We start from the raw sequence: 25,525 nt of genomic DNA, 5'->3' as shown, positions 1-25,525 counted from the left end.
CATGTTCAGAACAATGGAAAACCTCTGTCTTTCTGTCCAGAACCAAAATATCTTGTGGTGACACCAAATACTGTAGATCGCTCACATACCACCACCATTTGGTGTCACTGCGCAAGAAACAGTAGCCGCGCTACTCAAGCGCCTGGCAGGCTCAAGCTGGGGGCGAGGGCTAACACTTTGCGTATAGCAGCCTTAGCCCTTGTCTACTCTTCAGCAGAGTACTGTGGGCACCTGTTTGGTGCTGCAGTGCCAACTGCCACAACATCGACACTGCCATAATCAGCGCCCTGCGCACAGTGACCGGATGCCTGCGTCCCACACCATAGGACAATTTTCCCATTCTCGCTGTCATCCAACGGGCTGAGCTTTTTCGTGAAGAAGCCACTCTGTCTTTCGGCCGACGGCCACTGGAGCCTAACCATCTTCTCCACCACAAGATCTCTGCCACCCCAAACGAGCAGCCACGTCGAATGAAATCAAGACACCCATTCGTGCCAGCCGCTCAACTTCTGATCAACGAAGCTGATGAACAAAACATCTCTGCGGCTACTTGGGCAATGGGCATAAATGGAGTTCTGAATGGAAGTCAAGTACCACCATAGACTCCATTCGTTTATCTCCGACACATGCCCCTTCGGCCTGATGCTACAAAAACAGGTATGGGTGCGCCTCAACCGTCTTCGTACGGGCGTCGAACTTTTCCACTCAACCATGCACCAATGGGGAATGGTCTCTTCCTCCTTTTGTAAATGTGGTGTCGAGGAACAGAAGACAGACCACATCTGACCGCAGTGTTGCACGTTGACGGCGTCAACTTTTTGTTGATGCTGAGGCTGGCGCCGTCAGTTTATTTTTTAGTTGACGGAAGTGATAGCGCCTTCAACTATTTTGCCAATTTTAAGCGTCAAGCGCTATGCGTCAATTTTGTTTTCATGGAAATCTCGTTTCACAATGTATTCTGGCCAGCGCGACTCATCCGAATTACCCGCTCTCGCGTTGGTTGGAATGGCTACTTGGAATACAAGCGGAAGAAGTTCGCCAAATGGTGATCACTAGGGCCAACAAAAGTCAATAAAGTCAAAATTTTTTAAGGACCTCGTCTGTCCACGAATCAAAGAATAAAGTTGTTTTCAGCACCTAGGGGACTGTTTCTAAGAAGTTTATAGGTCAAAATAAAGTCAAAATTGACAATAAAGTCAAAATTTTGAATAAAGTCAAAATTTGTCAAATTATGGCTTTTGACAAACTTTTTGTGTTTCTTGAAAGTAATTTCTGTCAAAATCCTCGTAAAAGCATTGTAAATCAGGAACTGCGACACAATTAAACCATAGTAGCCCATAAAAGCAGGAAATATAGCCTATGTCACAATGCCCACTTGGATCAGAAGTAACTTTTATCGCAAATTTTCCATTGTTTAATGTTTATTCATTTTTACGTAGGCCCAGTGGCGTAGCCAAGGGGGGGGTTTTGGGGGTTACAACCCCCCCCTTTGACACGCGTGTGACGTCACGATATTGAGAATGATGCTTTCAGTCTAAAACAAATTGCCTAATTTTCAACAAAACTGCATGAAAAGAGCGAGTTTTGCCAATACCAAACATCTCAGCCAGAAATTAGCAACAAGAAAACACAGAGACTTAGCTTTATTTCCGAAAAATGCCGAAGAAAACATGATCTTATCCTTTTGCTATGCCACGGACAGCACCATTTACAGGAATATTCATACCCACATTTTTGTTGAAAATGCTCTCAGAATGCACCAAATTCAAAGTAATTTTTCAAAATTCTCTGGGGGAGGCCCCCCAGACCCCCCCGCCGCTGGGTTGTCAAAACCCCCCCTTTCAAAATTCCTGGCTACGCTACTGCGTAGGCCTACTTAAATAATTTTTATAAGACACTTCCTCTTCACAAACGTGGTCTTTTCGAAGATCAACAGTTTGGATTTTAGGAATAGCTTAACTTACTGACATTCTGTAATACAAAAATGCCTAAGCAAGCTAAATCGTAGGCCTATTCAGCAAACGTTAGACAGATTTGTCGAGATTTTCCTGATGAAATTAATGCAACTCCCGGGGGTGATTTAAGGTGTAATTTTTGCGAGTTTATAGTGAAGTGCGATAAAAAATATTTTGTTGAAAGCCACAGGAAAAGTAAACGCCAGCAAGCTGGATTGGAGCGACAACAAGCATCGCAATCAAGGCAAACTTTTATTGAACAAGTCCCTTTTATTGAACACGTTTGGGTCTGAAATCGATAAAACATTATGTTTGGGTAACTGGTGTCAATTCAAGGAAGAACTGTGGCCTCTACAAATAAGCAATTTCGTTAGGTCAAAATAAAGTCAAAATTTGATAAAAATAAAGTCAAAAAAATTTTTTTTTGGTCAAAATAAAAATAGCCCTAGTGATCACACATATCGTGAGCAGTATCGAGAACGAGGGATCAGAGAGAGAAAGCGAAAAATCAATGAATGTCATCGTGGAGGTTGAAGAAACTTTATTTCAAGAGCTCTATGCCTTTGAAAAGAGCGATGTTGGTGCAGTGGACCTCGTTAAAATAAGATTTATGATATATGCTAAGCCATCACATTCACAGCACGCTTGGAACAATGATAGGCTACCTTTCCGAGTAAACGTTTTCAAGACTTGTTTTTGAAATACAACACACTAATACCATTCAGCGCTGTTGTGTAAAGAATTTCGCTTAGAAAGGACATTATGCGTCCCAAACGCAGCAGATTGTCAGACAAACGTTTTGAAATGCTTGTGTTTTTGCAAAGAAGTAACTAATAAGCTAAAGCAGCTAATTAGCCTACAATAAGCCTACAGTCTCAAAACATAAAACCTGCTTTTTATTTATAGCTATTGTTAGCCTACCCTTGGTTGAAATATTTCCATTTTGTGAGACCCTAGCTAAAATAGAGCTAAAAATTAGTGCTGACGCCGTCAATTTTTTTAAGAGCTTACGCAGTACTTTACGCCGTAAAGTTTTTAGGCAATTCGCGCTGACGCTGACGCCGTCAATTTATTTCATTGACGCGTACAACACTGTCTGACCGTATAACATCTTTAAGCCACCTAACGGAGTGGAAGGTCTACGCGTCATGGATGATGAAATCAAAAACTGGCTGCTCTCTAGTAGCCTTCCAGTGTATTCCAGAAACATCGTGAGTCTGGGGTGGTAAAAGAATAGACCCTCGCCCCCAGAGGCTTACACGACGACGACGACGACGAAGAGCACGGTTAATAGGTCCACCCACTTCTTAAGCCAAATTTAGTCCATTCCAGGATTACTGAAGGTATAAGAGTGGTAGAAAATTTCCCCCCGCTTAGTAAGCCCAAAATCGTCCGGTCCCAATGTGGGCTTAATAAGCGGGGACAACCGTATTGGAATTGATATTAAATTGTAAAAGGATTTTGCGCAAAATTATATGCTTCTGAAACGTTTGGGTCGCGAAGATTTCGAACGATTGTTTTTTGGGTCGCGCCAACAAGTATTTGGGGACCCCTGGGCTAGACTACGGTTGGCTACTGTAGGCCTAGTTATGAAAATCCTGAAGAATGTTTGGAGGACGTTAGGCTATATTTAAAAAACGAACTTGGAGGACGCCAAACAAAAAATGTGTAAGATTTTTTTTAAAACGGCTCATAGGTCCTGCCTTTCCCTTAACAATATGTGGCAGCAAGAAGAGCGCTTTGAAAACCAAAGCTCTGTGATAGCCTGTTAAGTTATTTAATCAATTAAGTTTTTTCAGCATAACTTCACATAGCCTACCGGTAGGCTACATTGCACAAAAGTGGCGGGCTCTATCAAACATATTAGTTTTAACTTTCTGGCATCTACGCCATGGAGGTAAGAAAAATACAAACCATGTGGCTATCTAAGTCAAGTCCTACAAATTTAAATACTGTACAATATAAGCGATAGAAGTGAGAGTATGCTTGCCCCGCTACAAACTCCATACATCTACTGCGGCACTGGTCAGATGGGCCTTCTTCTTCTTCAATTGCCTTGCCTGAACCAGGCATCGACGGCCTCAGATGAATAATTAGACCAAATATTCCTATTATATGTTGCATGGATGATTGTTTTTGTCATCTTTGTAATATTCATGAGCTAGACCTATATTGAGCCATGATTTGACTAACACAGGCCATTGCTAGTGCCAAAGCTCCGTTGGCCTACTAGGGCTTTGCCCCAGCGTTTCCCGATCCTTACTACGAGGAAGTGAAGTTGATTTTCCTAGATCTACCAGATGGGCCTACCACCGCAAAAACACAACAGAAAGCAGCTACTCCCATGCTCCATCAACCGGAAAAAACCAGTTGACGATACATCTGAAGGCAGCGAAAACACTAAACAGTTATTTGAGTGAAATACCCCTAGTTATTTCACATGAATTGACAGAACAAGGAAGACAACCATTCCAACGCATTCCACATCGCTGCGCTTCCTGGAGTCCCTGCCGAACAACGAGTGTTGAAGCTGCACCGAAACAAAACCAATCTTAAGGCCACACGTAGCCTTTAGGTCTTCTAGCTTACTGACTTATAATAATAACTTATAATACCAGACGGTCCGTAATCTTGGAAAAATAATGCTGTTAAATTTTCAGCTTGTTTAGCTTCAGTCTTAGCCTACTTGTGACATTTAGGGTACAATGCAAAAATCACATCATTTGAAGATAGAATACAATATAAAAGAAGTGTTTGAGACCAAATGGCGTCAAATGCAAAAGAAAGGCATTTTAAATGAACTTGAACAGCCTTGGTTGTAAGTTAGGCCTATCGCCCGCCTTCACTCGGATGCCCAAATCGTTGAGTCACTTTGTGCTACAATTGATAGTGAAGTAATTCCTGTAAAAAAAAAGACGTTTACCAAATTATTATATATGCAGCAATTTTCGCCCAAAAAGCGCGAAGGAAACTTTGCTCTACAACAGTCTTCAAACTAACGCAGTGGACCCAATCCGCCCTTCTTATGTTCATAAAAACATTTTTGAGAGTTTGCTTCTTGAAGTAGTGTGGAGAGGCAAACTTATTGTGTTTATTACACTTGGCTTGACACCAAATGATAGGCTTGGTCTGTTCTTGTTGGTTGAGTTTTAAAGACACCAATGAACAAACTGCACGGCAGACTAAGCAAACGAGACAAGACGAATTTTCGCCACCAATCGCTTCGCTTGGTCGAGCGTCCATTTTATTGACGATCATTGTGACGCAATTGCGAATAAACAAAGATGACAAAAAAAGAAAAAAAAATGTCCATAAAAAGCTATTTTGCTGCTGCACCCAACCCATAGTGACATCACTACCAACAGAAGAAACGCCATTTTTTAAAGAACGAAGGAAACAGAAAGGTAAGTCGCTGTTTCGTCACATACTTTACAAACAATTTTGCAACTTTTACGTGATTAGGTCGATTGGCGGTCATTGAATGTGTGAGGTCAATTTTGATTATTTGTCGACGTTTCGTTTGTGGCAAATTCTTTAACCTGATTATCTTGGTGTTGCTATAAGCCGGCAGAGTAGCTGATGTAAAGCAGGGGTAACCGCCTCGAAAACAAAATAATTGCAAAACTTCCCCTTTTGTTGATTGTATATTGCTGCAAAAACAAACATATCGATAAGAAGCCTATCCGTGATATCCTTGCTCGGTCTGTACAAGCTGGCGATGGCGGCTTCTACTTATTTTTAATAAGATGACTTTAAGTTGGGACAAAGCACCGTATTTGATCACCAATCATGTTGACATTTAAACAAATGTAGGCCCATATGGGAAAATTAGGGTACTGATAGAAGTTGGAATAAAATTCCCTACATCTACGTCATGTAAGCTTTCATTCATTGCATCTTTTCTCACTCCCTTTTGCAAACTGCTGCAGCAAGGAGTCTTCTGTAAGCATATACAGATGTTGGTGAATATTATCATGTTTTCTTTCCTGTAACCTTAAATGTGCTCTTCACCTTAGATTACGTTACTTCTTGATTGACCCGTGCTGAACTATTATTCCGTGTCGTTGAATAAAGTTATCCAATTGAATCCTTATGTACGTGGTTATTAGTCTTTTGAAATATTATACGTATGGCCTATCCATGGCGTGATCATCCTCCGTTCCCTCTGGGTAACGGGCCCAGCATTATTTAGGTGTACCACTTATGTCTTTCCATATTTTTTGGTATTTAGAAAAAAAAAATTGAATCATTTACGTCATTTGACTTTGATAGATGAGATGTTGGCCAATTGTTGGTTAATTGCGCAAGAATACACAGATGTTAATTCCACGATTAGTCAAGCTGACCACTATGACGACAATGTGGCAACATTAGCACACGCGAAACTGGGTCCCAAAGTAACAATCCGACAAAGTGGTGGTTCTCAGGGGTGGACAGGAGACATTGTTGCTTCGCGAATAGTCGCTGTTGGTAATTGTTGATTGGACGAGTGACGCTTTGATAGAATTTCAGTTATTCATCTCATCAGTTACAACACTGGGTTGCGTTTTGTTTATCTTTCCATGTTGTTACGATCCCATGGATGTGGATTGTGGAATGCATGGAGGCTCCGTGGGATTAAGTCCACGGCTTTCAAGTAAAATCTTTCAAAGTGGCACAAAAACTCATTTAGAACCATTTGGGTGCGCAAGACTTGCAAAGATTATTTGGCAACAAATAATCCCAATGATTGCTTATTACACTTCAGCAGTTTCTGTTCGGAATATTTCTGGGCTCTAGGGTCAGGCACAATGTACAGCATTCTGTAAATCCTCACTTCAAAACTATCGGTGTATCGAGTGGTCGATGAACGTGGCTTATAATAAATTCAAACTTGAGACGCCGTTGAATTTGTGTTAGACATAGAGACCTTTCTTTTTGTAAGCTTATTTGCTCAAACATAAACCAACCAATGCGGTCTAGAAGATTATTTACTGTTCCTTGTTTGTTGTAACTTTGCTTGGTCGATTTAAACGAGAAGTTATAGAACTTATTCAATTTCTTTTATTTTTCCATGAATACACATCACAATGCACAGGTGGTCGTGGTATAAAGAGATGCCCATATATGGTGGTGACTAAGATCAGCGTATTTTATTGCTTGCCTTAGTCACATAGGCATTCATTTGTTTTAAAACAATTTCTTCCGTCAACGAAAGATCAACTCATCGAGGAATATTAAAGCATTAGGAACAGAGCGTTTGGAAGGATATTTTGGGCCTGGTACCAATGGTATCTTTGGGCCCCAAATTAAGATATTTATAAGAAAAACGCTCTGTATCCATAGAATACGATGCAGTTTGTTTATTATTCCTGGGCCCATAAAATTATCCTGGGCGCGGGTCCAAAAGTACTCCCGATACCTCCCTGTCAACGCTACTGATTATGACACAATAGTAATTCAATGCAGATCAAGATATCTTGAAATCTATTGAAAAGATTTTTCAGAGTATTAAACATTTCCAAGATGTCAATTCACATGCTCTTCCTCAACATCATCGCCATCATCCACATCATCGTTATCATCATCAGCATCATTATCGGCATCATCATTGGCATCATCATCGGCATCAGCATCTGCATCCGGTATCATCAACATCATCCGCATCATCCGCATTAACCACATCATCATCATCATCCACATCATCCACATCATCGGCATCATCATCGCCATCATCCACAGCATCGGTATCATCATCAGCATCATCATCATCTGCATCATCCACATCATCGGTATCATCAACATCATCCGCATCATCCACATCATCGGCATCATCATCGCCATCATCCACAGCATCGGTATCATTATCAGCATCATCATTGGCATCATCATCGGCATCATCATCTGCATCATCCACATCATCGGTATCATTAACATCATCCGCATTATCCACATCATCGGCATTATCAACATCATCCGCATCATCACCATCATCGGCATCATCAACATCAACCGCATCATCGATATCATTGGCATCAGCGACATCAAACGCATCATCGACATCAGCAACAGCAACCGCATCATTGGCATCATCGTCATTATCGGCATCATCGACATCATTGACAGCAACGACACCATTGGCATCACCGACATCATCGGCATCATCGGCATCATCGGCATCAGCAACATCAAACGCATCATCGACATCATCGACATAAGCAACATCGACCGCATCATGGACATCATCGACATCAGCAACAGCAAACGCATCAAGGACATCATCGACATCAGCCACATCATCAGCATGATCAGTGGCGTACGCAGGATTTTCTCAAAGGGGAGGCCATTGAAAATGCTTTTGAATCGAAACGAAAAAAATTAAAAGACGCCCATTTGCTAATAATAGCCGATAGGTTGCTGGCATAGGTACTCAGCTTGCATTGACGATAATGTTTTAATTTGCAACGGCTAGTTTACTTATTTGGATAGATGTTGTATTGAAAACAAACGATACGACATAACATTCTTAACGTCGCATTTAATGCCTTACGTAGACGACGTAGTTGGCTTACTAAACCCAATGAACTGCGCGTATTGAGGGTGCGTTCAGTGGCGTACGCAGGATTTTGTTCCGTGGGGAAGGGGGCATTCGATATAATTTTCCTTTTTTTATCAAGAGTTGTCTTATGTTACTCTATAGTCTGACCAACGTTTAAGGTAGCTTATCTGTTGGTGAAATATAGACTCTCACGGTCTTTGCGTATGTCACTGAACAGATACCGATTCCGAATATGAAAAGCATGATAGTAGGCCTAAACGGAGAAGTAAAAACCATAATAGTTCGATCATGATAGGCAACGTCATTACCTTAATTAAAGCATAAATCGAACTACTCTGTGAAAGTTTAAATATCGAATGCAATTTTAACTTTAATCAAAAATTACCGCACTCTGAACTATATAACGAAAAAGAAGGCCTACCCTAAACCACCCTCGTCCCTCAAGCAATAACATATTTGCACTACACAATCACAATAACGCTGAAAAAACACGCTCAGTAAGAGACTAAGAGTATGTAAAGCTAATAAATCATTCAATGGATAATTGAAAACTTTGATTAAGATTCTCAAGAAATGTTGCTTTCAACTCTGGTTTCTCTCCAAGCGTAGCCTACCGGTAGGCCTACCCATGAAATTTCATATCATATTATTAGCCTATTTCACTAGCAGACGTCTTCATGATATCCCAGTATGGTTTTAGTTTAGACTTTATACATTTCTTTCTCACTATAATAGGGTTACAGAACACTATGCTACATTGGCATACCTGGGGTGGGGTAGGTGGGTTGGGCCATGTATTTCGTTTTGGCTTAGTCCATGGCCACCTAAAGATACGGCCTGATCTGTCACATTTTGCAGAAATTCCAGGTTTTTCTAACTTTGGGCGAACGTTTAAATAAATTTTTCTAAAAATTAGATTTTTACGCTTTGTTTATTCTTTTCCCCAGATGACACAATAGGCTTTAACATCCTCACACGTAGAAAAACAAAAAAAAATTGATTTCAAAGATTTTAGTCAGACTGTTAATTTTCAATAACAGTCTGATTTTGCGTTTTTCAACTTACTTTTTCTCATTTGCTACTGCTTTCCTAAGGCAACAAAAAAGTTTTATGTCATTAGGAAACCGCAAAAAGTAAAAACATCTCAAAAAATGTCAGTCAAGCACTAGCAGTAGCTGTAATCAAAATCTCTGCGAAATGTGACAAATCAGGCCGCATCTCCAGGTGGCCATGCTTAGTCTGTAAAACAACATTGTTAATTGCTTTGACAGTGCAATCCAAAACATATTAAATGCCTTAATCTACGTCGTTAAATACTAAAACGTTTTTAAGGAGGGGGGGGGGGGGGGGGGGCATGGCCCAATGTCCCCCCCTGCGTACGCTACTGAGCATGATCCATTGAGTTGATCTTTTTAATGAAAGCCGCTTATCATGATTTGTCACTAACTTTCTTCGAAAACAAACTTTCACATAAAACATTAGAATTGAAATGTTAAAGATCGTATTACACAAAATTGTGTTAAACCTTCATTTCATGGTCATCACAAAATGTGTTATCGTCAGTCATGCTCAATGCTGTTGATGAACATACAACGGGTGTTTTCATTGTTAATTGATGAGTGATTAGGATACAAAGCGATTTCGACACTGCGAATCTAATAAATAGAGAAATAAAACATAGTAACTTTAGCGGGTTTAGCATACTTTATTTCACACAAAACATGGGCTCCGTTAGAGGGGGGGCCGCGGGGGTGATTACCCCCCCACCAATTGGAGTGGGGGGGGTAACTAATGCAAAATTACCCCCCACTAATGTAGAGATAAAAATTTAATTTTAATATTTTTTCTACTTTTGTGTTTCATTTTTTTATTTTGTTGCACAACTTTTTAGTTGTTTGCTTGGAAACTCCGACTCGCAAGACAACGCAAATATGCTATAGAGACCTGCATAATGCTATGGGAGCTGTTCAGGAGTTAAGTAGTTTGCAAAATCAGTCTGGCAAGTTCAAAATCGCCCTGTAGGAAGAATCCTACCATGGCTTGCACACTTTGTGCCAAACAAGATGACTGACACGTGTACTGGCCATTTCTTCAGTGTTGTCAAACTACAAAGCCTTGCTAAACACACTTCAAAATTTCAACAACGCGAAATCATTAGGCCTTTATTCCCAATTATTGCAAGGCAACACATACTTTGCATTGCAATTGTGCCAAGTTTTATTCAAACCACTTGAAAAGATAACTGGCCTGTTGCAGATCAAGTCTTATACCATCAGCGACATGATGGAGCTGGTTGAAAACTCAAAAGTTAATTACCAGAGTCTTAGAAATAAAAAACAATTTATGCAGTTATATAAGCAATTTCAGCAGCAAGTAGATAGCTTAGGCTTAGCTAAAGTCCAAATTTCAAGAAAGCGCTGTGAGCAAAGTGCTTCCCATGACATCGCTTCTCATTACAGAAGGCAGTTCTATGCATCTATTGACAGCATAGTGTAAGGTGCAAGGCCTCACTCACCGCTTCAATGGCGAAGAAAATGAAACTCACTAAATGCTTGAAGTTTTAGTATCTGACACAGTCAATGACAGTGCTGTGACAGCGTTGCAACGATATGGCTTCGACGTGAAACTTTTGAGCCAAGATTTAAGCCACTTCCATCAGAAATTTGGGCCGACCAAGTATGTGTGCGATGTTCGAAACAACTTAATGGGTTTCAACAATGCGAACGGGGTCTGGGGAGCGACCTCCAGAAGTATATGTGATGCGATAATCCAATAAGCCCCTGTCGATGTCAAAACATCGTTCCCGCCCTTGCTTAAATTACCCCCCCACTCTCAGGCAGTGTCCGGAGCCCCTGACACAAAATATAACATAATTAAATAAAATAAACTCAAACGTTTTCGACACGTACGTGTGTCCTCATCAGGAATTAAATCTGCAATTACGATTTTTCATTTTATGTATTGCAGATTTAATTCCTGATGAGGACCACACGTACGTGTCGAAAACGTTTCAGTTTATTTTATTTAATTATGTTATATTTTGTGTGAAATAAAGTATGCTAAACCCGCTAAAGTTACTATGTTTTATTTCTCTATGGTTCAACAAAGCAAACTCTCTACCAAAGCTTTATCTAATAAATAGATATTCAAAATATTCGTTCAGACGAGACCTGCCCAGGTTACCGTGATAATCCATTGTGCTTCCTTTATGTGACGTTCACGTCACAAATACCGGCGGCGCGTCATGCTTGTTTGCTCATGGCGTTTCCACTTCCAACACTTTTCATTGTAAAAGTTTGGACAACGGCGCTTCTCGTTAATAATCTGTTATCCAGAGTTGTAGCAATCCAATCGAACAATCCACTTGGCCTTGCGATCAAATCGACGTCTTCAATCACCAATCTTCAAAATCGAAAGATTTATTGATAACATTATTACGAAACAATATTTTGTCAAAGCCTTTTGTGATTGGTCACATTTTCTTAATGACTTTTCAAAACCTTCAGCCGCAAATATTTGCTTCAGTTTCTCAAGCGTTGTCACTGGTCTACCATCGAGAGTGCTCGATGATTAGTTTATGTGAAGGAATCATACAATCAACCTTCGTGTTTACAACGTTCTTCGCCGAGGTGCGTCTGTTTAATGCTGTCCTCTGATGTGTGTGTGATAGCATATGGGACATGAAGGGTTGAACGCATCAACAGTGGACCTGTTAAGCGCTTACACCTATACAAGCGCCCATCGCCAGATTATTTAATCGAGAAACAGTCTGTGCAATATTAATTTGTAGATACACTCGAGAGCTGCAAGCTGATCAATTAATTTATTATTAGCTGTTTATGATTGAACTGACTTGTGAGAAAAGAGTTTCGTTTGTGTTTTCATTCACTGTCATCAATGTTCCATTATTTTGCACTTTAATCAGTTTTGTTTCTTGTGTCGATTGTAAAATGAACCAACAAAAAACAAACAAGTTGCAGCTGCATGTAATGGCCGAGTTTTTTTTTACAAATTGTTCAGTCAGGAATCTAGCTTCCCTGATTAAAGTTGATGTACTAGTTATGTCTTGCGGCTTGGTAAAATAACCACTGGACGGTGAGGGTGATTTAACTCCTGTTGAGCTTCTACAAAAGATTTCGCAGCGTAATTGTAGTCAATGCATATAAGTTGCTTTTTGCTTGCACAAAACCATCGAAGCAGTTAACCATAAGATCGAATCACCAGCAATTTTGTATGAAATCTTTCTTCGTTTGGTTGAAAGATGACCCAAGAAAACACAAGCTTCAATGGGTGCCAGTTTTAGGACCATTTGACCGGATCGACATCATACCACTTGCCACTGTGATTAAAAACTGCAGTTTTTTGCATTGATTCAACGTCTGTAGACGTTGAGAAACATGTAGTTGCTGAGTTGCTTGTGGATTTGAGTTTACGGTTGGAGTAGCTTATTTTTCGCTGTTGATGTGCATGAATGATCAAGACCTACTTTGGTTTAGAAAACACATGAAAACGTTTCAGAATGTTTTTGCCTTGCTTGAACTGATCGACAGCCTTCTTTTGCTCTCATCTGACAAACAACAGCGTAGATAGGGCGGCATCTATTGCCCGTCGCATTACCATTGCCCACCAAACTGATTGTTCTACAGTTGCAAGACTTCCGATAAAGCTTCAAGCTCTACGGCTCAACATATTGTTATCGGGACACACAAAATTGTCTTCGGATGTTGAAAACCCTAACCCAGCCGATTGTCTTGCATACCTGCAGCTGGAGGGCAATAGAAACATTCGCATTTCCTTCTATTACCCACGTCACAAAAACGCATCTTGAGCAACCGACAAAGCTCAATCGCTAATAACGACGCGATCTGTGAGTGTGACGACTATTGTCGCTGTGACCTTGCACGTAGAAAGAGACACAAATGCACCTAATGCATTGTCACGCAAGCTCTCCTTCTTTGCCTTGAGTACACAAGGCCCATATCACATATTACTATTTTATTGATGGAAAGGCTGTTGTAAATATTAATCAAATCGTATGTGAATTCACACCTGCATATTGCCATAGACTAACTATCGAAAACTACTCAAATGGTGAATTAAAATTTGCTAACGTATATCATGGTAGCCATAAGTATACTGTATGGAGTTCAAACGTGAATTGCTGACATTTAAACACAAGTTACAACGAAAAAGAAAAGCTGTCGGTTAACATTCAGTTTTGGTGTGATCAGACTTCAATTTAAACATCATCATCACCGGTGAACTTGAATAGATAATTCAACAATACCCATTATTTCCCTTCTTCGACAGAACAATGCCAGCCGTGAGAGCCTCGAGTTACAGGAAGAGCTATGGAGTCGGCAAGGACGGAGGATACGTCGTCGTAGACGCGTGAGTTTGCCAGATTAATTGACTGCTTCATTATGACGTTGTTTGTGATTTAGACAATGTAGCATTGTTGTAAGCGACGACTTTGATGTTTTCAAAAAAATAAAACTAACTTTTCGATATGCGGTGGAATTGTTAACTTGTTGTTTCCTACATAAAAATCTCTACCGGGATTGAAACTTACAACTTCACATTTGCAACAAACACTCTCGGAGAAATCTTTTCAGGCAGTGAGAAACCGCGTTAGTGTTTCTACGACTTCAAAGTTATTTTAAAGTTACAAAAACTTTGACTAATTAATTTGAATGCAGTGACATCGAGCTTTTCTGTTAAAGTCGTTGGCATCTCATCAATGCCAGGCTGTGACGTCACACATCAAATCATAGCTTTTATGTATATTCTTCATGGCTTCATGCTTTTTGTTTTATAACAATTAAAATTTTCTTGATGCTATTGAGTATCAATTGCTTGTTTGTGACGTCACACTTGCAGAGAGGTCAAGGTGATGAAGGAGGGGGAGAAGGACAAGATGAAGAAGCTGAACAACCGGTTGGTGAACTACATCGACAAAGTCCACGATCTCGAGATGGCAAACAGGTTGCTGGCAGCCGAGAACGAGAAGTTGAGGAAGATGCAGAGCACTCCGGAAACAGATGTTGGAGCGATCTATGAAGAAGAGTTGGAGGTAAAAGTCAAATCACCTTAAAGCATAGACTCGGTAAAGGACTGGAACCTCCCATGCTCGGGGTTTGTAACTTGAGTCTGAATGATTAACTTGAGTCCTGGCTTCTAGAGTGACTTCTAAAATGACTTCTAGAGAAGCTAGAAACACAATCTTGGATTCCATATTAGGGTTTTTGAGGATGGCTAGTTCAATAGTGTTACTTTCAACACCATCTGAGATCATTTTCAAGGTCAAAATAAAATCGTAAAGCAAAACTGTTTGAAAGAAGTCTGTGACGAAATATGATATTGTGCACCTACTGCATCTATTGTGTAAGATATTTTCTCTACACTGCGTAAGTTCTTTGAAGTTCTTTTTATTTATTTTTGGAAATATTTTGGTGATTTCATATGCCCTTGCAAAACATTGCGGTTCCAAGCTTTTGTGACGTAACAATTTACTGAAATCATAGCTGTAATTTGCATGACAAGACTGAAATGCGTTGCCGGTTTCATTTTGCTGAGTTGTTATCATTTTTAGATGCACCTTTAGCTAGTAATAATGCTGTTTGGACTACTTTAGCTAACATTCTATTGAAAGCTTATGTCCTCAATGTAAGTGACAAAGAAAAGTCTTTGGGATGCCTCAGGAGGCAAGAAAAGCTTTCCAACTAGTGATAGACATTGTCCATGATGGTGTCATCTTGTTATGTATTGTCAATTTGTGTATTATATTGTAATCATAGACTCCTTTAGATAATAGCCATAGTGTTGAGAAATACATATGATGTTTATGTAATAGCATATTTCGTCACAGACTTCTTTCAAACAGTTTTACTTTACAATTTAGACGCAAAAATGGGCAAAAATCACCAAAATTCTATAATTTGACCTTAAAATATAATATTTTGACCTTGAAAATGACCATAGATGGTTTTGAAATTAACACTATTGAACTCGCCATCCTCAAAAACCCTAGCATGGATTCTAAGATTGTATTTCTAGCTTCTCTAGAAGTCATTTCAGCCCAGAACTCGTTGATCCTTCAGACTCAAGTTACAAACCCCGAGATCGCAACATTCCAGTCCTTTACTTGAGGAGTCTATGCCTTAAAATTTAAAGTGAACTTTCAAAGTTTAAATAACAATTTATGTATAAACTTCACAATTTGGGATTTTATTAGTGGTTTGAACATCTTGCCTTGTTAAACTTATTAGTCATGTGTTCGTTTCCTTCAGTTATTTCCAACTACCGTATCTAAATTTCCAACTACCGTATCTATTTCCAACTACCGTATATCCGTATCTTCCAACTACCGTATCTTGGCTGCACGAGGAGGCATTGCCAATCTAAGCTACTGCAAGTCAAACGAGAGAAGAAGTTATTTGACATCATTGAAACAAAAAGTAATATTTAGTCAGTGAAAAACATTTTATTCGTTGTATAAATAATTTCGAAGATGTTACTTTAATTCTGTGCATCTCATCTCAACAGAAATTGCGATCAAAAGTGGAATTTTGTCAAACAAAGAACGCGGAATTAGAAATCCAACGCGACAACTTGATCTACGACCTTGAAGAGTCCCATGGAAAGTAAGTAGTTCTGCAACTCACCTCACTGACCAAGACTTAAAATGACGTGGACAGTGACGTACAGCGAGCAGTTTTGAGCGTTCACTTTATTCCGCAAGCTTCATGCTAATGCTTGATTTGCACGATGGTTCTTTATATCATTTCATGGCATATTATCAAAAGTGATTTGTGCAAAACGCAGTGAAATAAAACTTGGTAAAAAAGTGATCTCCCCAAAATGGCTACCTTAAGTTATATTCCTGTTGCAAGTATGTAATTTGACTTTTTGTGACCGAAGCAGAGTTTAAAAGTTCAAAGAAGGCACAATCGGCACACTTTGAGGCACATTTTCAAGCGAAGCCAAACATCTTCTGGCAACTCTTTGAAGTGACGCCACATGCGAATTGTCGTTCGAATGTATTTGCTTGCATGGTGCGTCAATCGCTCATTTCCTCGTCACAATTGGAAAATGAAGCATAACCTAGCCTACATTTTGTTTTGATTTAAACCTTGGTTTGAAGACATCAGTATCTAGTCGGCAAGAAGAATTCGTTGATTGATTACTTATTAACCTGAAACACTAGTTAACCTTTCAAAAATGTCCCTCTCCTCACATTTTTGTAAAAAGCGTCTTTGTCTGTTTGCTTTGTTAACGGCCTTCTTCATCATTGATTAAATATTAACCACACTATTCTTACGTTGATTAAACGTAATCTAAAGTTGCCTTATGATGACAAATTGTTATCATCATTCTATCACAAAATTGCCACATGAAAAGAAACTGTTCTGTTGAACTGGAAGCCGATCTGACAGTGATTTGGTCACGTGATGATTGGTTTCTTCAACCATCGTCACTGCCACAGTGACGACATAATGGTTGTCTTTCGATCCGCTTGGCATCATCCCTGTGTGTCATGTTGATTGAGGAACTTGTCATCCAGCAAAAATGTTCGTTCTTACATTGTTTCAATGCTTATCTTGTTTGCAACGTAATGCCGATGCTTTACATTTGTCACATTAAAAACACGGGAAACAGCTGACTCGACGATGACTAGTCATTCGCTGCTTCCTTTTGCTGCTTCCTGTCTGTTGTTGAATATATTTGTACCGGTTTATATTTGTACATTTCGCAGCAGACAAAATAAAAGGTCTCTCTCTCTCTCTCTCTTTCTCTCTCTCTCTCTCTCTCTCTCTTTAGCAACGTTTAAAAAGCCAACGCGTGCTGGCTAAGGTAGAGGAAGTTCTCCCGGACGTTCTAGCAGGAGATCCACTGTGACGCTGCTTGGAATGGAGTTTTCAGCACGTGGATCTACAAAAGTGCTTTGAGCTTTATTTTCTAAGAAGTTCCTAGAATTTATTAAGATTTGCTTTTCATAATGTGCGAGCTCGCATTGAAATGATGTTTAACTTGAACTTATTGTTACCAAGGTTGGAGGAAGCGAAGGAGGAAAACAAAGAGCTGGAGAGGGAAGTAAAGAGCTTGAGAAAGGTGAAACTTATACACAATAATTCCGTTTATACATCCATAGTTAATGTAACAAATTAACGTGATCGTATCACAGAATGATTGTAATTAATGAACACCTTCACTTAAGGTTAGGTATTACTATAGTATAGCAGTACTGCTGGAATAGTAAAGCAGCACTGCTGGCGTGGTATAGCAGCACTGACCTGAGCTTCCTTGACGTGCTTTTTTACCTTATGACCTTAACTTTGAAAAATGTGCGTGATACAATAGTAGAAAAATCCAAATGGCTTGGAGCCAATTTCCTTATTTATGCAACAATGCAGAAACAACCGACGATTTATCTAGTCACCCCTTCACCCAGTTTCGTTTCTTGACACAGCGAAACTTTTTTGTGTGGTAATAGCTGCCAATTACAAAACAAAAAGATGATCTATTGTGCGTCATATTTCAAAGGCAGAACTCGATCTCACAAAGATATTCATACCCCAACGCCCCTTGTTGCATGTATATACTTGTTTGTGTTGCATACATACCTCATCATAACGTTTTGCATTTATACCACTTTGCCATTACAACAATCGCTTCTTACATTCAAAAATTGCTGATTCGTAATTATTACGTGATAGGACTGTGCCACCTGATTGAACTTTAACAACGCAGTCAGCCATTTTTATCCACAAAGATGCTGCAGCTCAGCTCTTCAGCAAAACACAACATTTTCTAGGATTTTAAATCTTTTCGAGATATCCGCATTGCTTTGCTGTCGTCACCAGCTGTCACATAATCATCATGGCTCAACATCTCACCAACAATGCTGAAAATATTAATGACATGTCTGTTACGTCACAGGACGTTGATGACGCAACAATTGAGCGAGTAAATCTTGAGAGCAAGATAGAAAACCAGCAAGAAGCGATGGAACTGATGAAGCAAGTCCATGAAGCTGTAAGTTCTATTGCATGCTGATATGGATGTGTTCTCAAGTTATTTTAATACTAAAAGATATTAGAAGAATGATTTGCTGTAAAAGCGGAAAGAAATCTCAAGGTTAAATTAATAGAAGCTAACTTCACAATGTAGATATTGATGACATGTTTAGCCTGATGCTGCGAGTTTGCTGTGGTAATCACTGTCCAGTGTCCACAGCGAACTCGGTAGGATAAGTTCGTTCACAGAGAAGTTCACAGCGAACTCTCAGTATCAAGCTAGAACAGGTCGTCAATATCTCCATTGTGAAGTAAGCAACGATCATGCTGCTAAGAACGAAGCTCAATCTATTTAATAGAAGCTATCACTACGTTGAGATGTACGTTGAGATGTATTTATCACTACTGCTAATTTGCATTCATCAAATGCTGGCATTTGCACAACAATCTAACCTCTTAGTGTAATTTATTAAGTTAAGAATCGATTTCGCTATAATAGCATCTTCAGCTAGCACATGTAAAAAAAAGAAGAAAATTTGAAAAATACGTAAAACGAACAAATAAAGCAAACTCCGATGTTATCAACACGCATAAAAATTATATTTTAAATAGATGGTTACATAATATTAAAATCAAAACCTGCAAGCCTAAATCTTAACTGGTGTTCTCCCACGATTTCCAACAATCTTCTGGTACAAAATTCAAGAAATACATTAACCTGATCATCCGTCTAGTAAATTACAACAGTTTAAGAAGGCGAATACAAAGAAAAAACGCAATTTAGTTTCAGTTCATTGCCGTAAGTTTATATCGATAAAGCGTCAATAAAGAATAAGTGTAAATGGGCATCCATCTAGTAAATTACAACAGTTCAACAAGACGAATACAAAGAAAAACGCAATTTAATTTCAGTCCATTGCCATAAGCTTACATAGACAAAGCGTCAAAAAAGAATACGTTTAAATGGGCATAGTTGAAGAATCTACACCACAGGGGTCGGAGGTTGCTGATGACATGGGATTTAAGTGGTTGGTCGAATCAATTTCTGTATGTTTATGGTGGCTTTGATTGTATGTAACCATTTATCTTCAGCGATGTCTAAATAATGTTTGCTGGGTTGTTCGGCGAAAGTAACGACAAAGCAGTCTGCCAGAGCTGGTTTCTTTTTGAGTTCAATATTGTGGAGTTTCGCATAATGTTTCAATAATGCTGCTTTGTCACCGGATTTATCAAAGTAATTAAAACTGTTCCAAATAGATCTATGTGTGGCCCAACGTGTGGAAAATTTTGTCATGGTTTGTCCTACATAGTGTTCGTGACATATGGTGCACGTTGCAATGTATATCCCGTAATTTTGGCAAGTTAATTTTTGTTTGAGACTGTATGTTTTGTTGAGTTTACATTTAATAGAGGTGCATTCTTTTACCATAGGCTTATGCGCTCCATGGTTACCACACAGTGCACATTTGCCGCATGGTTTGGAGTAGCCATTGGTTGGTGTTACTGTATTCAGGGCAATTTTTTTGTATTTTGTGAGTAAATTTCCCAGCGTGCTTGGCTTTTTATATGTCATCATTTGATTGGGCTGTAGTTTTTTCTCTGCGTTGGTGGTCTTGAGTAAATTAGGAAAAGATGTAGGCCAGATTACTCTGTGGGCTTTGGTTGCATTTTTTTCTGTGGGTTTAGGTATCCGTTCTGTCCATTTTTCAGCAAGTTGAATTTTTTCTTTGATAAGTTTTTGGGGAAAATTTGATTTCAAAGCCTTGTTTTTAAGATGTTCAAGTGCTGCAGTGTAGTCGTGTTGTGTTTCATTCAATCTCCTGAGTCGTAATGCTTCTCCATGTATGATTGCCTTGAATGTAGATGTGGGGTGATGTGATTTACCATTGAGGTACAAGCGATCAATAGCTGTTTCTTTGGTGTAGTTGGTGGTCACAAATTTAAAGTTCGAAGTTTTGCAAGTGCGGTGGTTAACATCTAGGAACTCAACATTTTTATCAGTTTGGGAGGTGTTGATTTCTCTGAAAGTAAGTTCCAAGTCGTGATTTTGAAATGCTGTAATTAAGCTGCGTTTTATCAATTCTGTGGTCTTTTGGCCAAATGATATCCACATTATGTCATCTATAAAGATAAGATAAGATCACTGATTCTTCAAGTAAAATTTTTAGGAGATGGAGAACCTGAGGAGGCAGATCCGACCAGATGAAGCTCCCATCCTCCAATCGGAGCAGCATTCCATCCTCCCTGATCTTAATGATGCGATCGCCAAGGTCAGGAAGCAGTACGAGCAATTCAATGCAAAGTCGATCGAAGATCTCGACAACTTCTACAAGGAAAAGGTGAGTTGGCTGGGAATTGAAGTGGCCATGACGACATGAAATCGGATATTGAACTTTTTTTCTGTTCCTGCTTGTTCTTATTGCGAGCAGCTGACTGGATGACCAAATGCTGCTCATGGCTGGTCAGATTGAATTGTTCAACATTAAGAGTTTCTTTGTTCATGAATTGTATGTTATTATGATGTAAGCTTATTATGTACAGTAGGCCAGTGCTCTTCAACCTTTTTTGGTTTGGTGAACCCTTAAAGTTGTTGTAACGAACTCATGCACCCTGTTTACTTAAAAGGTAAACTGAGGTAAAAGCGATATAAAAAATCATTATTTAATGACTGTTTTGTTGTTGCACATTATTAACTAACAACTCAAACCGAGGTATGATATCTTTTTCAATTGCTCGCCTCATCAATGGATCGATGTGTGTGATTGAATTTCTCTTTCGAGATTTGATTTCACACAAACAAGAAAAGCCGCTTTCGCATAAATACGTTGTTGGCATTTGAATAAGTACGGAAATTGCCCTTTCTGCTATGCTTCTGTATTCTGGCACATTTAACAGGTGCACCCAAAAGTCAGTGTATGGTGTCTCTTTAAATAATACTTTCATACCAAAATCCGATTGGAGATCAATCAAATCTTCAATTTCTGTAGTAGGCCCGTCATAAATGAAAGGTTGTAATATCCAAGAACTGGCATTAAGTGTGGCATTCTGTTCAGCATTGAAATATTTCTCAAAGTTTTCTTGCAACAAATTAAGATGGGCATGAATAAGTGGCAAGAGTTCAGGGGCGGATCCAGAGGGGGGCGATTGGGGCGATCGCCCCCCCTAAAATCTAAGAAAGTAGTTCATTCTTTATTTATATGCATACGATTTGGAAAACAACATATCGAAAGCAATGCTGAATAAGTTTTTCGCCATGTTCATTGTTCAAAGATTAAGTTAGGCTAAGGTAGCGTATAATAATAACATAGTAGGCCTATAAACAGGGCTGGATTTCAGCCGGAGCGGTCCGGAGCGCCGCTCCGGAAGCTCGATCAAAAAGCTGACTTGTCCGGAACGGCGTTCCGGAAGCTCAAATATTTTGCATGTAAACAATTGTAGAAATAGCCCGCCAATCAATTCCCGCATCATCTTCTATCATCACTTAGAAAATTTCATCCAAGATTGTTTGTTGAATTCAACAGACTCGTCATTTATTAACAGCTGCAAATACTTGATTCAACTACTTGGCCAGAGGACACATTAATGACACACGGAGAAAACGAAATCATTAAAGTGCCAAAGAGATTGCGCTTACAGTGGATGACCGCGAAGCTGTGAGAGGACTTCGCGAATATAAAACTACGAAAAGAAGATCCCAGCATCTTCAAAATTTGATAACGTCACTAAAATCCCTTCCAATTTTATCGAGCAAGTGTGAACGCGGATTTTCACAAAATAAACCTCATAGGCTACTGACATCTGACCGGGCTTCTCTACACACTATGTAGCCTAACTGTTTCAAGTTTACACTTTATACGAATGGACGGTCCTCCACTGAGAAAGTTTTAACCAGCAAAGTGTGTTGAATCCTGTTTGCGCTAGGGACGTAACTCGGCAATTGAGACCCGAAGTCGCCAGAGGATTTATGGTTTTGAATTCAATAAATGTTAAAAAATTGTAGGCAATAACTTGTATTTTTGTTTCACTAAAATACGAATATTTGCGTTGAACAACGCTTATCATCTATGGACCATGATAGCCTACTTACTTTACCAACGTTTTACGTAGGCTACATCAAGTGTGTTGTTTCAAAGTCTCATAAGGGCATATTTCTGAATCTCTTCTACGGCACCTAGCGCATTTGGAAAGTAAAAAACTAACATTCCGGAAGCTAATCTTCTGGAAATTCACCACTGCCTATCAGGCTATTATTTCGTCACAGAGTCTAATCACCGAACGAAATTACTAAACTTTTAAAAGTTTCTAAACATTTTGCCAGCACTCTAGAGGTAGAGCACAGCGATAAATCCCTAAGCCGAGATAAGTTGGTTGACAGAGTAGGTTATTGGCGACTTTGGCGGTCAGACGTGGAACTAAAACCATTGGAATTCTATCCTGAAATTGCATCAAGAAACAGCAAAGTTCAATTTTTTTCAGTGAGACTTTAGCATCTTGTCGCCTAACATCATTGCTACCACGAAATTGCTCAAGTATCGACCCGATAGCATTGACAAAAGTCATTTGCAATGCCTACAACGGCTTGTTACGTCATATATATATAGTGTGGAATTTGCTCTATGTTCAGAGATCTAACTATGGAAGAAGTGGGCAAATATAATTGTCCCGGCGACTGCTGCAGTCTTACCGATGACTGCGGAAGAAGCTTTACAACAGTGTGATTAAGATGTGTACACAATCGTACACTCTCTTCTAAAACTACTATTAACCTTGCCAGTCAGCGTAGCATCACCCGAAAGAAGCTTTTCATCTCTTCGGTCGTTGAAAACCTGGCTGAGGAATAACATCGGCGAGGAAAGACTTAATGGATTGGTCTTACTATACCAGCATCGGGACATTTTAATTGACACAGACTCTGTGACAAATCGATTTGCCTACAGTAGAAACCGCAAACTTGACTTTGTGTTGTAGTCAAAGGTACGACATCTGTTAGTAGGCTATTACCCGTACCGGCAAAGTAGCTTTTTTATTTTCGTTTTATTTGTGAAGTAAACAGAAATAGTTGTTTCTGTTATTGTTAGTTTCTTTATTTGTCTGGTGCAGCAACCGTGCATGACACGTTGCATGACCCTTGCATGCATGACCCTTGTATGCATGATCCTTGCATGACACGTTGCAAGGAGGACTATATCCTTTGGTTGTCATTTAACTATGTTTAACTGCCATTCTGTAGTTTTAATGTACAAATTGTAGTGTTTCGCTGGTCCAAAATAAAAATTTACAATCGAAAGCTATAACCTATAGTGGCGATTCTACTGGGGGTGGAGCATAACCCAGTATTTTGATCTGGCTCCCACTTTTGTTGCTCATTATGTTGAATGTATGCATAACCTTTCCTCATTGCTCTTAAAACAATTCAAAACTTGTCAGAGGAATAAAACCTCGAAGTTATACAGTAAGCCTATAACAACCTCAATGTCTGTATCAATATTATGCTGCGACATTGGGAAGACAGAATTACTTGTTATTATCTTTCCGTGGTCAATTTTTAAATTGCTGTGAAACAATCAAGAGTGAAACCTTCAGTCTCAACTATAAATGCGGCTAGGTTGTTCAGGCTCATCAGCTCTTTACCCTTCCCTTTGTTAAACAAAACAGCATTGTTGAGGGTTTTTTAAGTTATAGAATTTCTCATAATTTGTGTTCGAAATGCTCTCAGAACGCACTAAATTCAACCTAAATTTCTAGGGGAGACCTCCGTCGTTGTTTATGCCGGGCTGATCGCTTGCCTGAATGTCAATGACATCGCCCCCCCTAACGTTAATACCTGGATCCGCCCCTGCAAGAGTTGCTCTTGACAATTGCTTCCATGTTCTTCCATGAAGTCGTGGAAAGCGGAAAATCAGAGAAATTGTATGATGCAACTCGGTTCTGCCACAGTGGTAGTTTCTTCTTTATAGCATTGACTTTGGACATGCTTTCAAAAATATCCCCTTTCTTCCCCTGCAAATTCAGATTAAGTTTATTGAGGTGTTCAAAAATGGAAGCCACATACGCAACTTTTGCCAACCAAAAATTGTCACGAAATTTGCTAGCTCGTTGGTTATGTTCCTCTGTTAAAAAAACTCCCAATTCTTCTCTAAACAGAAAGATACGGCTAAGAAATTTGCCTCTGGAGAGCCACCGTACCTCCGTATGCAAGAGCAATTCTGTAAATGACGCGTCCATTTGTGCACACAACTTAGTGAACATCCTGCGTTTTTTTGCGCGGCTTCGAATATAGTTAACAATACCAACAACTTCATGAATTACCTTTGCAAAAGTGGTACCGGCATCATTTTCGCCAATATTTTTTTCTTTACCTTCTCTTTTCATTTTCTTTGTTACAAGAGCTTCACGATGTAAGATGCAATGAACACCAACGCATTCAGGAGAAAGTTCTTTTATTTTTGTTACGACACCGTTGATGGATCCTGTCATTGCAGCTGCGCCATCAGTGGTAACTGATTTACATTTTTTCTCAACTGAGTCCTTTCTCCTTCATATAATCATCCAATTTCTCAAAAATAGAATTGGCGGTTGCATTCACTCCCAACGGTTTACAGAATAAGTAATGCTCTGTAATTGTTTTATGTGAAATATCAGCAAATCTACAAACACAATGAGTTGAGCTTCTGAAGATATATCAGTTGTTTCGTCTACCTGGATGGCAAACGAAGGCGCTTCCTTCAACTTTTGTATCAACTGATCCTCCAAGTCTGTTGATATACTTTGACATCGGCGATAAACTGTGGTATCAGACAGAGAAATTTTTGAAACTCTATCAACTGCTTCTTTACCACCATGAATCAAATCTGCTGCTACTTTAAGACATGGTAATACTACTGATTCTAGCTCTGTATAAGGACGTTTGCTTTTAAGAACAACATGAGCCATCCTGAACGAAGCTAACACAATGTCTTTACTCTGTTTGCCTATCATTTGCAATTCAAAGGATCTTTGTTGCTTACGAATTGATG

At 39.4% G+C, this 25,525-nt stretch overlaps 1 protein-coding gene across 1 annotated transcript in view; it reads left to right on the top strand.

Annotated features, from left to right (window-relative positions):
• Positions 1-5,281: 5,281 nt before the first annotated feature.
• Positions 5,282-25,525, top strand: part of LOC145764866 (vimentin-like) — a 24,284-nt gene continuing 4,040 nt past the window's right edge. The window contains exons 1-7 of the mRNA XM_082576558.1: positions 5,282-5,359; positions 13,804-13,884; positions 14,374-14,566; positions 16,039-16,136; positions 17,544-17,604; positions 18,433-18,528; positions 20,678-20,848. Coding sequence (XP_082432684.1) covers positions 13,808-13,884; positions 14,374-14,566; positions 16,039-16,136; positions 17,544-17,604; positions 18,433-18,528; positions 20,678-20,848 — 696 coding nt within the window. The 5' untranslated portion in view covers positions 5,282-5,359; positions 13,804-13,807. The remainder of the gene's footprint in view (positions 5,360-13,803; positions 13,885-14,373; positions 14,567-16,038; positions 16,137-17,543; positions 17,605-18,432; positions 18,529-20,677; positions 20,849-25,525) is intronic.

The sequence above is a fragment of the Aplidium turbinatum genome, chromosome 2 (genome assembly GCF_918807975.1).
Source record: "Aplidium turbinatum chromosome 2, kaAplTurb1.1, whole genome shotgun sequence".
Classification (NCBI taxonomy): domain Eukaryota; kingdom Metazoa; phylum Chordata; class Ascidiacea; order Aplousobranchia; family Polyclinidae; genus Aplidium; species Aplidium turbinatum.
This window is presented reverse-complemented; position numbering and strand designations above follow the sequence as displayed.